Source organism: Mastomys coucha, unplaced genomic scaffold (assembly GCF_008632895.1).
Source record: "Mastomys coucha isolate ucsf_1 unplaced genomic scaffold, UCSF_Mcou_1 pScaffold20, whole genome shotgun sequence".
NCBI lineage: Eukaryota > Metazoa > Chordata > Mammalia > Rodentia > Muridae > Mastomys > Mastomys coucha.
The window spans coordinates 34597669-34617130 of NW_022196903.1; the positions used below are offsets into that span (position 1 = coordinate 34597669).

Here is a 19462-nt window from a genome sequence, read left to right on the forward strand (position 1 = left end):
CTCAGAAATCTGCCTGCCTCTGCCTCCCAAATGCTGGGATTAAAGGTGTGCACCACCACTGCCTGGCTATAAGGTGGTAACTGGAGTTATGGGGGTTCACATCCATCCAAACTCTAGATCTTGAGGATCTGATACCCTCTTCTGATCAATGGAGACACCCAGCATGCATGTGGTATGCATATATACACTCAGTCTAAACACTTATACATAAAATACAAAGAGTAAATCTAAGAAAAAATTAAAGATAATATTAAAAATTCCATAAAATATATATACTATAAAAGAGGAATAAATCACATTAAAATTACAACAAAGGAGTTAGGCATAGTGGTCCATGCCTTCAATCCCAGCACTTAGGAGGTAGAGGCAGGTGGATTTCTGAGTTCGAAGCCAGCCTGGTCTACAGAGTGGGTTCCAGGACAGCCAGGGCTACACAGAGAAACCCTGTCTTGAAAAACCAAAAAAAAAAAAAAAAAAAAAAAAAAAAAAAAAAAAAAAAAAAAAAAAAAGAAAAGAAAAGAAAACAACAAGACAAAACAAAAATTAAAACACAGGGCTACAAAGATGGATCAGGGGTTAAGAGCACTCATTGCTCTTGCAGAGAACCTGAATTCACCTACCAACCAACCGATTTTAACTCCATCTCCAGGGGATTCAATACCTCAGATCTCCATGGACACCAGCACTTACATGCACATGTCTATACACATATACATAATTAAAAATAATTTAAAAATTGCAACAAAAATATGGAGTCACTTAAAAAGAAACAAATGTACACAATACTAATTTAAAACATGTATTGGAGTTGTAAAATATGATAGCAATTTATACATAAATAATTATGTGTGTCCGGTGTACACCCTTAATCTCAGGATTTGGGGAGCAGAAGCATCCATAGTTCTGTGAGTTTGGGGCCAACCTGGTCTACATAGGGAGCTCCAGAACAGCCAGCACACTACACAGAGAAACTCTGTCTTACACACACACACACATACACACACACACACTAGAACAAGTGAACTTTTTTCCTCTTGAAACAGGACAGAAAAAGTTAAGTTATCTCAATCGAAAGCACCTTAGCTGACAAAGGACACTAAGTAGGCACAGGACAGACGTAACGTCTGGAAACTTCCTCCAACTGCTGAGGGAGGACTATGCTGGGGGTGGGCAGTGGATCCAAGGTGATATAATCAGATTCAAGATCAAGTTTCAAAAGTGGGACTGAAGGACTTGCTTGTGGGGTTAGTCGGGCATGTGACAAAGAAAAGCAGAGCACCTAGCTCTTGGGTCTGTTAACTAAATGTAGGGAGATGCCATTTAAGGAGATGTTGGTTATGGTGAGAGAAGATGGTTAGTGGTGGCCTGGAATGACAACCACATAGAGATCCAAGCATGACCATGCACATCTGAGACTGAGGAGCTCTCGACCGGGAGTCAGACACTCACAAGTGACATGCACAGGATGGGAGGAGACCATCAAGGAACAAGTGTAGGGAGGGGTGAGAAGTCCTTGGTTTGAGCCTGACTGGGGTAGGAGCAGGTTAGGATACTTGGTACTATTCTTTTTGTTTTTTTTTTTTCTTTTTCTTTTTTTTAAAGATTTATTTATTTTATGTATATTAGTACACTATAGCTGTACAGATGGTTGTGAGCCACCATGTGGTTGCTGGGATTTGAACTCAGGACCTTTGGAAAAGCAGTCAGTGCTCTTAACCATTGAGCCATCTCTCCAGCCCCCTTTTTGTTTTTTTTAAGACAGGGTCTCTCTGTAGTCCTAGTTGCCTTGGGACTCACTCTATCGAACAGGCTAACTGGTACTTACTATTCTAACATTACAAGGAATCAAGAAATTACTGAGAGCAGCCCGGAGGAGGCCTCACCCGAAAGTTCCTGACCCAGACACCAAATGAAAGCATTGTTTCAAGATGGGTGATGTAGAGGATTTTTAATCCAGCAACAGGCTGCTCTGGCAAGGGTTCATTTCACATCTGAAGACTTAGGTCTGTGTGATCTGGCTGGAATTCAGAGATAAACTTTAATCCTTCTGGCTGGAATACAGCCCTTTGTACACACCTTTAATCCCAAACAATGAGTGTAAAAGTAGTTTGTAGAAGAAAGCAGTCATGTTTTAAAGTGATGTCTAGTTGAGGGGCAGACAAAGTGATGAATCAGAGAAAGATTTGACAGAATATGCCCAACTCTCATGAGATGAGCACAGGAAAGAGAACTTAATTTAAGAGCAATGCAGAGAGAATCAGTCAGTTGGCGTCAGTGCAGGGGAGTTGAGTTAGTTCATGTGGTTCAGTGCAGGTCAGCAGAGGCAGTTGAAGCCAGAAGATTAGAACAAATTCCCAGACTTAGTTTGAGGCCAAGGAGAGCAATTCAGTGAGAAGCTGGGAGAAACCAGACTGAATCAGTCAGCTTGGAGAGAGGCATTTGAGCCAGAATAGCTGAGTTGAACCAGCTACCCCAAGTTCAGAAAGAACTAGAAAGGGTGAGCTTATCAGCAGTAAATCTCCAAATTGACAATTACATAGAGTGAATAAAAGGTACATTTACAAGGTGATTAACAGGTGCCCCAATACTAAGGGATGTCATCTAAGAAAGTGACAGAAAATTGGCTATTGTATTTACTGAGATAGAGGCTGCTGGTGGCCTTGGGCAATGGTAGATTTAGGATGAATGGCCAAAGCCCATGTGGAAGATGTCAAGCAAAGTTGGAAAGCAAATAAGGGAATAAAATAAGTCACACATGGCTGCTCACTGTAATCTCAGCACTTGGGAAGCCACAAGTTCAAGGCCAGCCTGAGCTACACAGCTTGAGTTCTATGACATCTTAGTCTACAGAATAAGACCCGTAGAGGGCTCAGTCTCCTGTACAGACAACCACTAGGGAAATCAGGAATGTTAAGTACGTTCATGCTTAACACTTCAACGGAAGGATGTGTGTACCTGTTTTCCATCCAGAAGGCTGAAGTGGATGTTCTTAATACTAGGTGACTTCTGTTGTCTGTATGGCCAGGCCTCATCTCAAACCTCCAGAATGTTTATCCAAGACTCTCCCTCCTAGACCTTTATCTTTATCTTTGTTCCTCGGTCAACGGAACCCATGCTTAGGGGAGATTCCACATGGACTTTATAGCCTGGTGACCTCTATACTACCTCCATAAGAGACCAAGCCAGATCCTAGGCCATTAAGCTCTAGAACCTATGTTCATGGTAGAGGCCACATGCAGCTTGCAATGGAGTTTTGATGCAGCCGTGCCTTAAGCTTTACTGTGCACATGAGGTTGAGAAAACTGTTACCAAAAGCCTTTTTTCCAGAACTGTACTGTACTTAAATATGTCTATGGACAACTGCCTGGTGTTTGAACCAGCACTTCTTAAATCATGCTGAACCCAATTCCCTTCTTGCCTCTCAAGGCTACTTTCTCTGCTGGCTGTAGTTTGTAGAAACTCCTACAAAGACTCAGCTGGGAACAGTGGCACAGACCTTTAATCCCAGCATTGGCAGGCAGAGACATCTGTGAGTTCAAGGCCAGCCTGGTCTACCTAGACTACATACACAGACCCTGTAAAGAAAGTGGTTGGGAGAAAGATACACCAGAGTTTTGATTCCTGAAACCCACAAAAAAGCCAGGTGGGCACTGTAGACCCACCCGTGATCCTAGCACTCTGGAGACACGGACAGGGGATCCCTGGGCCAAGCTGGGTCAGCGAAAGAGAAAATCCTGCCTCGCTAAATAAAACAATTGAGGAAGACACCTGATGTCAACTCTGACCTCCACACCCAAACAGTCAAACAGTCAAAGACATAGATACACAGACACACAATGCAAAATAAATAAATAAATAAATAAAGGTAAGCCAGGAAAGTTAGTTTAAGTTAGTAAGCTAGGAAGTGGCTGGGCTCACAAACTTCTTCACTTAACCTTTGTTTACAATACAAGTGCTTATGACTCTTGTATGTAATTTTCTGAGACAGGATTGTATTACGTTGCCCAAGCTGGCCTGGAACTTGCTATGCTGTACAGGCTGGCTTTGAATTTATGATCCTCCTTCATCAAACTCCCAAGAGCTGGGATGATAGGCTTGTACCACCATGCCTGCCTCCAGAAGGAAATATTTATAAAATTCCTTGGTGAGAACAACAGCAAAAAACGCAGCAGTTACCATCCTTCCAGGTGGACAAGCTGCCTCACAGGATGAGCACTTACTGACCTTGCGTAAGAGCCCTCAGGTGAGTGTGAGCCATCAGGTGGAGAAGAGGCAGCTACACAGGAACACAGGCAGCAGCAGAGTCATCTGGTGAGCACCTACCTGTGGTCAGCGCTGGGTCTCTGCCTCCCGGTCCACAGTCTTCTATTCACGGAAGTGGGAGGAGGGGAGGAAGGCAGTGGTGGGGGAGGGGGAGGCAAAGAGGGCAGGGGAGGCAGGTTTCTCTTCTCTTTCTTGAAGCTGACGCCTGGGCTTACATCCTTGTCTCCTTCTCCAGCATGTCTGAATGTTCTGCGGGGCTTGGGGACGGGATTGATGAAAGGCTTTGGGGGGTACCACCTGGAGCCCCTGTATACGCTCTCCTGGCCTTTCCAGTCCTCTGAATTCTCAGGGCCTGGCTCCCTGACCTCCAAGTGGTGAGCTCTCCGGCCAGCTGCTAAGGCGCCCCCACTCTCATGGCTTTCAGGATTGGGTTGGTCTTCCTCTGTCTTGTCAGGCAGACAGTGAGGTGAATAACAAGTCCCTGGCAGCTGGGGGTCCAAGCCAGCGGAACCATCCTTCAAGGCCTTCTCTAGTCTCTTGACCTGTCTTAGCACAGAGAGATGGTCACTTTGAAAGCGTAGGTCGCTGGGTTTCAGCTCACGACCACGGTGCTGGCTGGGCTCTGGCTGTCCATCATTCTGTCTCAGGCCTGGCAACCGTTCTGTGTCCTGACACACGCTTCTTGCCCTGCTGTCGTTTTGCAAGCTCTCTGTTTCAGGCCTCATTCCATTCTTAATTCTGGTGAGCTCACTGCCTCTCCTCTTTACCCTGCAGGATGGCAGGCAGTCCTCTTGGCCATCTGTTTGCCTGGGGGGATCTGAGGTGGGTAGCTCCTTCTTGCCTTCCCACTTGGATATCTTGTCCTTTATGCTGAGGGGCTGGGGCTGGGCTCTGGCTCGGGCGGATGGTCCAGGGTTCTTCTTCAAGGACCTGGTGGCTTCCTTAGCACCAAGGTCTGCAGCCGGGCCACTGATGATCATGTTGGAGCTGAGCATGTCCACTCTGGCCTCCAGCATGAGGGTGTGGGGGCTCCCTGAGGGACTCCTTCCCCAGGGCAGTGCTGGATTAGTTTTTTGCAGAGGAATGGACCTCCCAAGTGGTTGCCTTCCAGGAGCTTCCCTAGTCTTTGTAGCTTCTTCCTTGACCCTGTACAGAGACACAGAGATGCAAACACAAGAAGGGTTTGTAAGTTACTGCTCTTGGCCAATTGTGGAGAGTTGCTGGAACTCAGATGTAAGTATTATATATAAATTGCCAATCACAACACTGAAGCTATCATTAAAAAAAAAAAAAAAAAAAAAAAAAAGCCAGGCAGTGGTGGCACATGCCTTTAATCCCAGCACTTGGGAGGCAGAGGCATGCGGATTTCTGAGTTCGAGGCCAGCCTAGTCTACAGAGTGAGTTCCAGGACAGCCAGGACTACACAAAGAAACCCTATCTTGAAAAAACCAAACCAAAACAAAAAAAACAAAAAACCCAAACCAAACCAATAACAAAATATACCGTTCAATACAGTCTCCAGCACCATAAGTGGCTATTTGAACTTAAGTTCCTCAGTTGCCCCAGCTGCCAGCAAGACACTCATAAGCCCCATGAGGCAAATGGCTTGCTTCTTAGTGGATAAAAGAGGTTTTCTGTGATTGCAGATAGCTTTGTCTAGAATATACACGTGGAACTAGACTCCTCTAAATATGACTTTAGGAGGTTAGTACCACAAAGGTGCCAAAGTCTCTTTAGGCAGAAAACATCTGAATGTTAACAAGAATGAGACTATGTGTTTAGAAATAGAAAACATTCGCACAGCATAGATTACACTGTATATGGTGTCTAGATGTGTGGGCGCTGTTAACAGGCATGAAGCTAGCGGGACACACTTTCCAAATTTACATAAATCTAACTGTATAGTGACGGAGGAACTCCAGCTAAGGTTTACAAGAGACATGCATAATTAGCCGCTGCATTCATCCTGTTACTATAACTTTTCATTCCAAAGACCAGGAGTTGTTTATATAAAGACCTCTCCCTTAGTTACATCATGGGCACACAAACTAGACTGCTGTTCTTAGTTGCACAGTATAAATTTCAAACTTGTGAGAGCACAAATACACTTTCCATGGTGATCAGAGCAGAATTTCTTTTTGAAAACAACCATTAGGGGACTGGAGAGATGACTCAGTGGTTAAGAACATTGACTGCTCTTCCAGAGGTCCTGAGTTCAATTCCCAGCACCCACACGGTGGTTCACAACCATCTGACGCCCTCTTCTGGTGTGTCTGAAGGCAGTCTACAGAACTCATTTATATAAAATAAATAAATAAATGTTTAAAAAAAAAAAGAAAACAACCATTAGGATTCATAATAGTGCTTACAAAAGAAAAACATAGTATTTATTTTATTTGTACTTTATGGGTGTTTGCCTGCATGTATATACGAGCACCACATGTATGCCTGGTGTCCCTGGAGGCCAGAAGATGGTGCCACACCCTTGGAACTAGAGTTACAGATGATTGTGAGCTGCTGTGTGGGTACTGGAAATTAAGAGCTCTTAACCTCTGAGCCACTTCTCAATCCTTAAAAAAATTTTTTAGTTGTCTTCAGGATAGTAGATGAATTTAGATTTGAGGCAGAATTACCATTCATTGCTATTTTCCTGAGAACTGAAATGGCAGAACTTACAGTTCCTTTTCTCCTGACAAGATGGAAGAGTACAGATGGGTGAGAACATGACCATCCAGGTTAGTGCATGTTGCTGGCAGCCACTGACAGAATCACTCAGTCACGTGCTACTGCACGGCTCTGGACAGGGCATAAATTCAAGGGCTTTCGCGTCAGAAAGACTTGGGTTTGAGTTCTTGCTAATTTTTCTTCTCAATATGGAGATTGAGCCCAGGGATTTGAGCATGCTAGGTGGGCTCTACCACTAAGCTATGTCCCTAGCACTCCATTTTTTTTTTCTTTTAAAAGTAGGAATGCTAGCTCTCTTCTTCAGACTGGAACCTTCTGAGTGCAGAAGCCATATCAGTCTAGTTTGTTGTTTCTGGTATATGGTAGGTTGTTAATACAAATGCATTTAATAAATGAATATATATCAAATTTATATATTCACATATATTTATATAGAACTGTAATATATATATTTATGTTTGTTTATATAATATATAAATATTTTTAAAAATAATAAATAAATTTAAATATATAAATATGTGTTTATATGTAATAAAGTACAAATGAATATATATATCTCCATCCATCCCAAGGCACTCAACTGATTTCAACTGTGACCATTACAGTTTTCATTTAATATCCCAAATAACCTGGAGTGACTCAATAATTCCCGAGGAAGAGCCAATGGCTTGTTGGAAGAACATACTATATTTACCAAACACGAGGGTTAAAGGATGGTGACCCTATTTTAACTGTCCCTAGGACAGGCAGAGTGTCTTCCCCTTATACCCATGAGGGTCTGCAGTTCCTATTTCTAGCATCTGGGCTGTAGAGTTGTGATGAGCTTAGTGATAGCAGAATGTGAACAGTGTCATGGAAAAGGCTCCATGCTAGCAGAAGGTGGGGAATGCTGACCTGCGGACAGCTACGGCAGCAAAGCTTTAGCATTCAGATAACAGTGAAAACCGGTGATTCTATAGCTAGAAAACCATGCGCTGGCCTGGAAGACACACACTGGGCAATCTCCAGACTCTCAAGTCTCAAACGAAGGCAGTTAAGGAGATGTCTAACAGGAGGCTCACTCAGGAGAGTGACATTCCCCAGTTAAGGAAAGGGGATTGGTGTAAGTAATAAAAAGGGAGGGAGGCAGGCATTTAGTTCTATACTCTTAGGGAGAATGGAAGAAAGCTGAGCCGCTTGCTCATCTACTCCCAGAGTGCATGCAAAGGGAGGCTCTTACTTGTCAGTCAATCTGTAGAGCTGTGGCTGCCTGTGGCCTGCCTGCACACGGTCACCATGTCAGCACCAAGAGGGGCTCCAGGAAGCCTAGAGGACCAGGGATACATACTCAGTGAGGCACATGGGACGCCCCTGCAGAAGGAAGCAGGTACGTGGCCCCACTTCACCCAGAATGGGAGGTGGCAAGAAGAAACCATTCAGAAAACCTGTCCCAGGTGGAGGAGGTCACATGATCTCCTCGGGCTTCCAAGATTTCTACCCACCAGGTAACACTGAGGATATTCAATGTCCTGGCTCAGAACTTCCTCAAAGAAATCAAGAGGCCTGTTCCAAAACATGCTAACAGATCTTAGGTACCGGGAGGGAAAGGCCAGAGAAGAGATAAATGTGGTGTTTGAATGAGGATGACCCCATAAGCTCATAGATTTGCATGTTTAGTCCCCAGTGAGAGAAAGTACGTTGCTGAGGGTTGTTGGACTGTGAAAGGCAGTCTGTGTTCTTGGTTGAGCGAGGCTTCCTCCAGAGACCCAGTAGAAAATTCTACAAGGGGTGGAATAGTAAGCTACCCTCCCCAGACATAAGGCTGCTGACACCAAAAGCCCTCACTCCATTATCCTGTGACTATACAATGCCCCAAGCTCCCAGCATTCTGGCTGGATTCTACCCCCACAGTCACCTGACCACAGCCATGTATGCCCCACCCCACAGTTACCTGCGAACAGAAAGGTAGCCCAGCCCACTAGAAAAGGGGGCTGCTTGACCCCCTTCTCCCTTTCCCAGCCTCTTACTCTTATCTTTACTCTCACCTCTTGCTCCCTCTCTCTTCCTCCTCCCCTCCCTCCCTATCCCCCACTCCTCCGCATCTCTCTCTCCTTCCTAAAATAAATGCTTTAAGACCATGGATTGCCTCCTTTCATCTAGACTCACTGTGCTGGGGAAATGGATTGGGCCTTCCTCTAAAGAGCCGCTTCTAATCTCCTACTGCAAAGTCTCCCAGCCCCAGCCTCCAGACCTGACCAAGGACTCATGCCCCATGCCTGCTCAGGGACCACCGGGTGCCTTCCCCTCTGCCCCCTTTCTCCCTTCAGCCCCGAGGCTGACTGAGCTGCCCCAGAGACCTCCAATTCATTCTCAGCTCTTCAACGGTGTCCAGCGATGTCCTGTGATGCCCAGGAACTAGAACCTGTCGTCCTTGGCCTCTATGAAGCCCAGGGACCACTGGGCTGTCCCCTTTCCACTCCCCTCGGACTGGGATAGTGGCTCATGACAGCCAGACGCTCACCTGGGGGGTGTGGAGAGTGTGGGCAGCCTCCTGAGTCCGCCCGGCCAAAGTAAAGCTCTCAGCTACTGTCCTAGTGCCATTTGTGCCAACATGGCACACTCTCCATCATGATGATCATGGTGGACTAAAGCCTCTGGGGTTTCCGAAAGCCCCAGTTAAACCGTTTTCCTCTGTACAAAAGCTGCCTTGGTCATAGTGTCTCTTTACAGCAATAGACAACAAATATGTCAATTTAATTAAAACATGAAATAGATAAAAATATAGTACTCGTGGATCACCCTTTATAAAGATGGAGACATGGTCTGGTGAGAAGGTTCAGAGGTAAGGGTGCTTGCCATCGAACCAGATGACCTGAGTTCAAGCTCAGGTCTGTCCTTTCACCAGTGTACATGCACATACAAATAAATAAATAAATGTGTACAAACATTCTTTTTAAGAGGAAAAAGGCAAGGAGGGGCCCATAAGCTGAACAACGCCTGGAGCAGACGAAGCCACTGGAGTTGGGGTTTAGGAAGAGCTGAAGCATAGACTTGCCTATAATAATAGCCATAATAGCCTAGCTGTTACTTAACCCAGCACCATATATTCTGGAATAAATCTGTGGTGTAACTGAGCCCAGCTCTCCAGGGAAGCCAGGAGCTCAGGCCCTCCCATCCCATAATGGAGGGGAGCCCTGAAAGGCCTTTCAGGGACAGGAAGGAACTCATTGTCCCTCTCACAACTCTGACACAGCTGAAGCTTCTGGAGGCTCTCCATGTGGCTGGGCCCACAGACACTGCCTTTCTGTCCTCTTCTGGCAGCCAGCCACATGGGACAGGGAATGGGGGGAGGGGAGCGCTGCTGATCTCCGCCCCTCTCTCTACAGCCTGCACTCTGGCTCCACAGACCAAACACCCACCATGCAATCTTATTCCATTGAGCCAGACAGCTCTCCATCTTTTTCTGTTAGGCTTGTGCCAAGCTGTGTGCAGGGTGCTCTAGGAGACTCCAAGTTAAGTAAGACTGTCTCCTGCCTTGAGGAGCACAGCAGGACAGTGCCTGGACTACAGTTAGGAGAGCTCCTGCAGCAGCTCTCCCTCAGGGGAGCCCTTTCCCCACGGTCCGAGGAAGCAAAGCTTTTTCCAAATGGAGCAGAGCCACCAACATCCTTCCAGGGGATGCTCCCAAGTAGCTTTAGCCTCAAACATGTGACATTAAATGAAGTCACTTCCCATCAGATAATAACTCCCAGTACTAAAATCACAGGCTCCTGGGGACCAGCAGATGGTCTATTCTGGTGTCCTACTGCAAGAGTAAACCTGAAAGGGCAGCAGAGTTTGGAAGTGAAGAAATAAAGAACACACTCACGTTTCATATTTAGCAACAGCCATCATGATGTCTCAATTCACACAAGTATGGAGTAGGCTGCTATCATTCATTTTCTTTTTTGGCCTCGATCAGAATAGGTTAGCCAGATGTCTCCGTGGGTAGAAATACTTGCTGCCAATCAAAGTTCGCCACCAGAGCCCACATGGTAAGAGAAGTTGACTCATACAACTTGTCCTCTAACCTTTACAGGCATGCTGTGGCACACAAGCAACACAGACACACAGACATACACACACACACCACCACCACCACCCCCACCACCATCACCACACACAGAGACACATACACTCACAAATAAATGTATATATAAAAAATAATAATAAATCAAGGCTGTAGAGATAACTCAGTGGTTAAGAACACTTTTTATTTTAGGAGCTAAATTAGGACCTAAATTCAGCTCACAATAGCCACATGAGAAGGCTCACAACCATCTATAACTTCAGCTCTGTGAGGTCTGACACACCCTTCTGGCATCAGCACACATGGTATATACTCACACATACATATAAATAAGAATAATCAATGCTTTTTTTTCTTTTCCTTTTCTTTTTTTTTTTTTTTGAGACAGGGTTTCTCTGTGTATTCCTTGCTGTCCTGAAACTTGCTCCATATACCAGGCTAGCCTTGAACTCAGAAATCTACCTGACTCTGCCTGCTACCCAAGTGCTGGGATTAAAGGCATGTATCAACAGGTTTGCTTCCTAAAAATCAATCCTAAAAGAAAAGAAAAGAAAAGAAAAGAAAAGAAAAGGAGAGAAAAGAATAAGATAGTAAGTCTAGCCTTGTTTGGGAGTACTTTGTACACATAAGCTTTACTGTCATTTTATAGGTCTGAGAGACAGTCAATTTTTCAAATTTGCAAACTGTCCACTGTGAAACCTGGGGACATCTGTGATACACCAAATCAACTGTCTAGGGGTTGGTCTGGAACCTAGCATGATAAATAATAGTATTTAGATGATTTTCACACAATTGAGAACTCATTTTTTTTTTCTCCAGCAATTTGGCCTTGTGATTCAGACTGCTGACCAAGAGGGATAATGAAAGAATATTAATACCACATTTCCTCACCCAACTGTTTTCTATAAAAGCAGAACTTCCTATTAACCAGATGGACTTTATTACTATTTTTGTTTTTTGAAAGAGTGTGCAGCACACATGCATACATGCATGTGTGTATGTGTGTGTGTCAGGCTGTCTTAGAATTCATGGCAATAGTCCTGCCTCAGACTGGTATTACAAGACTGTACCATCTCATCTCTGACTATTAAAAAATTTAACAGCCCTAAAATGGTCTATAAGTATAAAATTCATATTATTTTTTTAAAAGATTTACATTTATGTGTATGAGTGTTTTGCTAATATGTATGTCTGTGTCACGTACATGCGTGCAGCCTACAGAGATAAGAAGAGGGCATTGGTTGGATGGATGGATCCTCTAGAACTGGATTGTAGCTATGACATGGTTCTAGGAACCAAACTGTGGTCTTCTGTAAGTGCTCTGAGCTGCTGAGCCACCTCAAGGCCATTTATTTAAAACGCATCTTTTTTTTTTTTTCAAGTTCCTTTAAGCATACTCCACCCTCAAGGTTTACAGTCCAGTTTAAACTCCCTATACACCATTTTTTCTATTTGCAAGGGGCCTGGACTACAAGTCAAGTCATTAATTAGAAAAACAACACCTCTCTGGCAAAGGCTAGAGAATTAAGACAGAAAATAGTTTATCCCAAGTAGGATGGGGAACCTGTAACCCTGGACCTCAAGAGGAGGGGAACTTTCAGGGCACCGGCCCTGTATGTGGAATTCACCCCAGTCTGACTTTCTGCCTCTCTTCCCTCCCCAGGAACCAGGGAGGCATATCTACTTGGGCATTAATTATCCCCTTATGAGTTAAATACGAACCTTATCAAGCATATTCTTGCTGTTTTTAAAAGTTACTTTTAGTTTTAATCATGTGCATGCGTGTAGGTTGGTGTGGGTGTGGGTGTGAGTGCAAGTGCCCAGAGGCCAGAGGCATCAGGTTCCCAGAAGTTGGAGTTATAGGTGGTTGTGAAATGTCTCACTTGGAGCTAGAGACATGGCTCAGGAGAAGAGCACTGGCTCCTCTTCCAGAAGACCCATTTCCATTCTCAACACCTGAAAGACTGCTGACAAACCATCTGTAACTCCAGTTCCAGGAGACATGCGCCTTGTCAGCCTCCATGGACATCAGATATGCTTGGTGCACACAATATATGCACAGGCAAAACACTCAGAAGGGAGAGTAATTAAAGCTATAACTAATAAGCTGGGCAGTGGTGGCGCACGCCTTTAATCCCAGCACTTGGGAGACAGAGGCAGGCAGATTTCTGAGTTCCAGGTCAGCCTGGTCTACAGAGTGAGTTCCAGGACAGCCAGGGCTATACAGAGAAACCCTGTCTTGGAAAAACAAAAAAACAAAAAACAAAAACAACAATAACAAAAAAAATTATAATAAAAGTATGTTTATTTAGGTGAGAATAAAGGAGTCCAGGCAGGGGAGCAGGTGCACCTTCTGATCTCAAGTTGGTATACTATTTCTGCAGCACAATATTTATATAACTTGATTTTTAAAATGGTCAGACTCAGGCCGGACCGATGGCTCAGTGGTTAGTACTAGACTGTTGCAGATTACACTTGTTATTTATTAGTATTTCCTTTCCTTTCTACTTTCTTTTTTTTTTTTTTTTTTTTTTTTTTTTTTTTGAGACAAGATTTCTCTGTATAGGTCTGTCTATCCTGGACCTTGCTCTGTAAACTAGGCTGGCCTTGGATTCACAGAGACCCACCTGCCTCTTAGTTGTTAGTATTTTCAAGAACAATCCAATATTTGCACATATGGAAGAAGATGGAGAAATTTGAACCCCAGCACCCTCCTTAAATGGTTGTGCCCTGCCTCACAATAACCTTGGGGAATCATACAATAAGCTCTCCGTACAAGAAGTTTACAATACAACCACAACTCAGAAATACTTGGGGAGAATGAGCTGCATCTGTCTGTACTAAACATGTACCATTTGGGGGTGGGATAGGGGTTCAGGACATGTTTTCTTCTGTAACAGAACCCTAGCTGTCCTGGACTCACTTTGTAGATCTGCCTGGCTCTGCATCCCAAGTGCTGGGATTAAAGGTGTGTACCACCACTGCCCAACTTCATGTATACATTTAAAAATTTTACTTATTGTGTGTAGCACAGCATTTATGTGGCTATCAGAGACTAGCTTTGGGGAGTTGGTCCTTTCTTTCTACCATGGTGGTCCGGAGTTGGAAATCAGGTCATCACACCAACCCTTGTTTTGTTTCTGAGACAGGAAAAGCTTATCTCAAACTTCTATCCTCCTGCCTTAGCCAGGCTGGTGCATGGATTGTAGCTACGTGCCACCACGTCCACCGATCTTGCACTGTAACCTCTTAATATGGTTTACTTTGAAGCAAGGCAGGCCTTTTCTCTTTATTCTCTCAGGGATTTGCTATATATAGAAATGGAGGTCTGCAGTTCCCCACACTGGCTTCAATATCAAGGATCCTTTCAGGTCAGGACTATAAGCTGAGTCACACTGAGACTGCATGTGGCTATGAATACTCAGTGATAATATTTTCTTTTAGCCATCTGATCGGTATTTTCCTGATACCTGTTGGTCTGATGTATCAGTGCTTCTGGGAACCTGTGGCTAGCCCAGCCTGAGAGACTCACGTGGCGCTGACCAGGCCGAAAGCAGGTCAAGATGTCACCTTCTCCCTTCCCTGAAGGCAGGAAGGATTGTCTCACGTGTGCAGAGCACTCTTTCATACAGAGACATATTTGGCTACTTGGCTGTCCTGGAACTCACTCTGTAGATCAGGCTGGCCTCAAACTCAGAAATTCATCTGCCTCTGCCTCCCAAGTGCTGGGATTAGAGGCGTGAGCCACCACTGCCCAGTGACTTCATAGTCTTAATTTGGATTTCTCTTTTGTGTGTGCTGAAAATTGAAGCCAGGGACAAACATATATCAAGCACAAGCTCCACCCTGAGCTCAATCCTTCTGGCTTTTGTTTTGTTTGTTTTGTTTTTAAATTAAAAAGTAGTACAGAGCTGGAGAGACAGGGCCACCACTTAATGTGTTACTGGACACCTGAGCAGCTCAACTGAACAGAGGTCGATTACAATTAGCCAGGCTGTTAGTGATAGAACATACACTTAGTACCCAGGAGACCCTGGATTCAACCTCCAGTACCAAAAGAGAAAAGGTAATTCCACAAAGCTGGATGAGCCTTGAGCCCTGGGGAACTGCTGAGAAGAGCCTGGGCCTTTCTCAGCCAGAAACCCAGCAGCAGCAGACAGGAACACAGCTGGAGCCTGGGGGTCGACAGCAGCCTCTGAAGAACTAGATGTCCACCCACTAGCCATTGGTCGCACTTTAAAAATGAGGTCAAGGGTCAGAGGCTTGTCCATTATCACTATGTTTAAGTAAAGCTCTCTAGTCCAAATCCCACATTTCACCTTTTCACCTTTCAAGACTTGATATCTGTTCCCTACACACCTGAGATGAGAATTACATGGGATCATCACCTCTCTAAGACTTGATTCAAGAATCTCAGCTCTGCCAGGCCCCAATGGAGATAGTAACCTCAGAAACTCCACAGGGTCAGGCAGGTTATGTGGAGCAGCCTGACCTGCTTCTAAGAGCAACAAACAGGAAATAGCTTTCATTCATAACCTTCTGAGATGGTCAGGGTGAGGAAATTAACAGTTACAGTCTGCTAGGCATTGCTCTAAGCACAAACATACTTAATAACAGAAGTAATACTTGCCCTGAAAAACAAAAAACAATGCATATATATATATATATATATATATATATATATATATATTACAGAAATGTTCAAAGAGGCATTGCACATAATGGCCAGAAAGAAATAAAATAGAATCATTGAACAAATAACTCCAAATAACCATCAGCTAATGAATGGATAAACAATGTGGTATATCCATATAATGAAACATTGCTGAGCCATAAAAAGGACTGCAGTACAGACACATGCTACAACTCTTTTTGCAGAAGACCCCTGAGTTTGGTACCTAGCACCTAGCTAGGCTAACAACCACCTAACTCCAAAACAAGGGGGATTGATGCCTCTGGCCTCTGTGGACACATGCACTCACAAGAATATACCCATACAGAGAAACACAGACACACACAATTTAAAATAAAATGAATCTGGGTCTGGAGTGAGATCTGGCCTGTCTGGGTCAATGGATAGGAGCATGTACTGCTCTTGCAAAGAGCATGAGTTCGATTCCCAGCACCCATATCTGGTGACTCATAACTACCTGTTACTACAGTTCCAGAGGGATCCAGAACTTCTGTACTCCACAGGGACCCACCTGTACCACACATATACTCATACATTAAAGAAAACAATAATTTTTAAGACTCTTTTTTAAAAAGCCCACATATAGCTGGGTAGTGTAGTGGTGGCACATGCCTTTAATCCCAGCACTTGGGAGGTAGAGGCAGGTGGATTTCTGAGTTCTAGGCCAGCCTGGTCTACAGAGTGAGTTCCAGGACAGCCAGGGCTACACAGAGAAACCCTGTTTCAAAGAAAAAAATTTAAAAAGCCCACATATTGTGTAATTTTATTTGAAATCTCCCCAGTAGGCCAGTCCACACAGGCAGAGCAGCTTAGAGGTTACTTGGAGCTTCAGGAGGCTGGATGACTAATGGACATGCTGGGTACAGTTTCTTTTTCTAGGTTTCTTTTACACAGTGAAAAATTGTCCTCAAACTTTGGTAGTGTAACAAATGAATACAAACAAATAAAAAAAAAATCAAATTGTATACCTATTAAATGGTGAATTTTTCTTTTATGTGAATTACATCTCAAAAGTGAACCCCCTCTCCCCCCTCCTCCCCCCTCCGTCTGGAAGACAGAAGGCAAGTTTAATCCAACCCCAGCAGTGAAGTGATCATAACAGGAAGTCTATTTCAATTTACAAAAAGAGTCTTGAAGTAGGTGAACAGTATCTAGCACTAAGCCTTAGGATAGCTGTATCTTTCCCCACATCCTTAATTTCTGCTTATGTCAAAGTATTCACTGGACTTCAGGACTTGGATCTAAGAAGCGCAAAAGCTAAGCTCAATAAATGCTTAAAGAAACCACTCACAGGTAGCAAGTAGCTCATGCACAGAAAGAGGCTAGCTTACTTTGCAGGGAACTACCTTCTACAGCTTCCCCTGCCTTCAAGCACCAGTCCCAAGGCCACTGGCAGCCATATTTAAGCCAGAGACTCACTGCCCCCTCCCCCCATGACAGATCCAGGCTAATTGGTTCTAAGGGACAACTTGTGTTTGGTCAATCAGATTCCACTTTAGGGAAGCTGGGTCAATTTCTGTGTGTGTGGAACAGGAAACAGTTGCTGTGAAGCAGCTGTCTCCCTCCCTGTGGGCTAAGGAACACAGAGCCTAGCAATGGGGGAAAGAATGATGGCAGCAGACGACTGTGTACCTCCCTGTTCCAACCCTCTTTGGAAAGCCTGCACTCCCATCCACAGGTTTAATGAGATATCATCATCTTTGTTTAAACAACACAAAGGATCTCTACTAATACACAAGGTTATGTTCAATAAGTATACACCTATTTTCCAAAGGGGAAGGGGAAGGGGAGAGAGAGTCTTAAACAGGAATCTGCATTCATGTGGTTCATTAGTGCAAGCTGAGCTGCTCAGCCAAGGGAATGGCACTATTAGAAGGTGTGGCCCTGTTGGAGTAGGTGTGTCACTGTGGGTGTGGGCATTAAGACCCTCATCCTAGCTGCCTGGAAGCCGGTATTCTGCTAGCAGCCTTCAGATGAAGATGGAGAACTCTCCTTCTCCTGCACCAGGCCTGCCTGGATGCTGCCATGTTCCTGCCTTGATGATAATGGACTGAACCTCTGAACCTGTAAGCCAGTCCCAATTAAATGTTGTCCTTTATAAGACTTGCCTTGGTCATGGTGTCTGTTCATAGCAGTGAAACCCTAAGACAGCTACTAATGAAACCCAAGCCCCATCTTTTTGCATCCAGCCTGCATAGCAGATTGGGCGTGATCTAATAGCTTTCAACACAAACTCAGGAAAACTGCTTCTTTCAGGAAGTCCCTTTTCCTTGGTGAGATTGATTCCTCATAACATTGGAGGTACTGGGAATATCTGTTGGATTCTCAGTAAGGCAGATGGCCACAAGACCCAAGTTTCTCTGAAGACTCTGGAAGATATTAAGTGCTAAACTGGAGGGTATGCTGAGCCCAAGATAAGGTAAATGAAGTCACCATATTGGAAAGTGTGTATAGGGCTGGAGAGATGGCTCAGTGGTTAAGGGCACTGACTGCTCTTCTGAAGGTCCTGAGTTCAAATCCCAGCAACCACATAGTGGCTCACAACCATCCGTAATGTGATCTAAGACCATATTCTGGAGTGTCTGAAGACAGCTACAGTGTACTTACATATAATAAATAAATTAATTGCCAGGCAGTAGTGGCACATGCCTTTAATCCCAGCACTTGGGAGGCAGAGGCAGACAGATCTCTGAGTTTGAGGCCAGTCTGGTCTACTGAGTGAGTTCCAGAACAGCCAGGGCTACGCAGAGAAACTCTGTCTCGAAAAACCAAAAATAAATAAATAAATCTTTAAGAAGAAAAAAAAAAAGAAAGTGTGTATAATTTCTTTGCATTGCAAAACCACTATCACCCACTAAAACCAAAACAAACCAAAACAAACAACTAGTGTATCCTGAGATAATTTAAAGAGTGACCACTACCAATAAAGAAGCAAATAATGGCCGCTCCTCGCTTGTTCAGTTGTTGCTTTTGGACCTACACTACATGAGACAGCAGACTGCACATCCCATCCCCCAGCTGCTAGGGACACACGTGAATGAAAACACTTACAAGAGGCCACAGCGTCAGCAGCAGAAGCCAGAGCTGGGCTGCTGAGAGGGAGAGGATGCCCAAATCTCTTCCCACTTTTCCCACCCTTCTATTTATGGAGTCATTTGGTTCCAGGAAGTGCCGAGCCCCTTCTCCCAGGACCCTGTTGGGAGTGACGCCTACACTGGCTGACCCAGCCTGCCACATCCTCCTGCTGGCCTCAGCAACTCTCTCCTCACGACCCAGGGGTCACCGGGAACCCAGCCTGTAAAAGACTGTCCTCCTAAAGAGCCCTAGTCTAATGAGGAGATTCAAAGAGGAAGGGGGTGGGGTACACAATGAGCTAGAAAAGCCCATCAGAGAGATGCTCACTAACACGAACACAGGGGAGGGAGGGACAGGAAGTCAGGTCTGGAAATGACAACACTAGCCCAGGGGCTCCCTAGCTTTCCCTGCGAGGCTGACAAAGGCAGGAACAGACCCTGCAGAACCCAAGGCTGCTGCCATCACTCATCCACACCCGCCTGCCTCCTCCCTAGTCCTTTCTCCAGATGACTCAGTTTCTTTACAGAGCTGCTTAGGGGAATATGGGTTTCCTCATGAGTTGCAGGCCCCACACCCCCACTCCACCACCAGCACCACTACCACCACCACCGTCACCACCAGCACCACCACCAGCACCACCACCACCAGCACCAGCACTACCAGCAACACTACTACCAACACCAGCACCAGCACCAGCA

General features: G+C 44.8%; 1 protein-coding gene across 9 annotated transcripts in view; it reads right to left on the reverse strand.

Annotated features, from left to right (window-relative positions):
• The window catches only part of Dennd2a (DENN domain containing 2A), a 94098-nt gene that overhangs the window by 55761 nt on the left and 18875 nt on the right, over nt 1-19462 (reverse strand). For 8 of the 9 annotated variants that reach the window (XR_004121944.1, XR_004121943.1, XR_004121942.1 and 5 more), the window contains exon 2: nt 4324-5409. Coding sequence is in view for 3 of the 9 variants with exons in the window: in XM_031381621.1 (XP_031237481.1) it covers nt 4324-5409 (1086 nt within the window). In the remaining 6 variants the exon portion in view is untranslated. Of the gene's footprint in view, nt 1-4323; nt 5410-8167; nt 8254-19462 lie in introns of all 9 variants that reach the window. The other variant, XR_004121946.1, reaches the window with a different exon arrangement.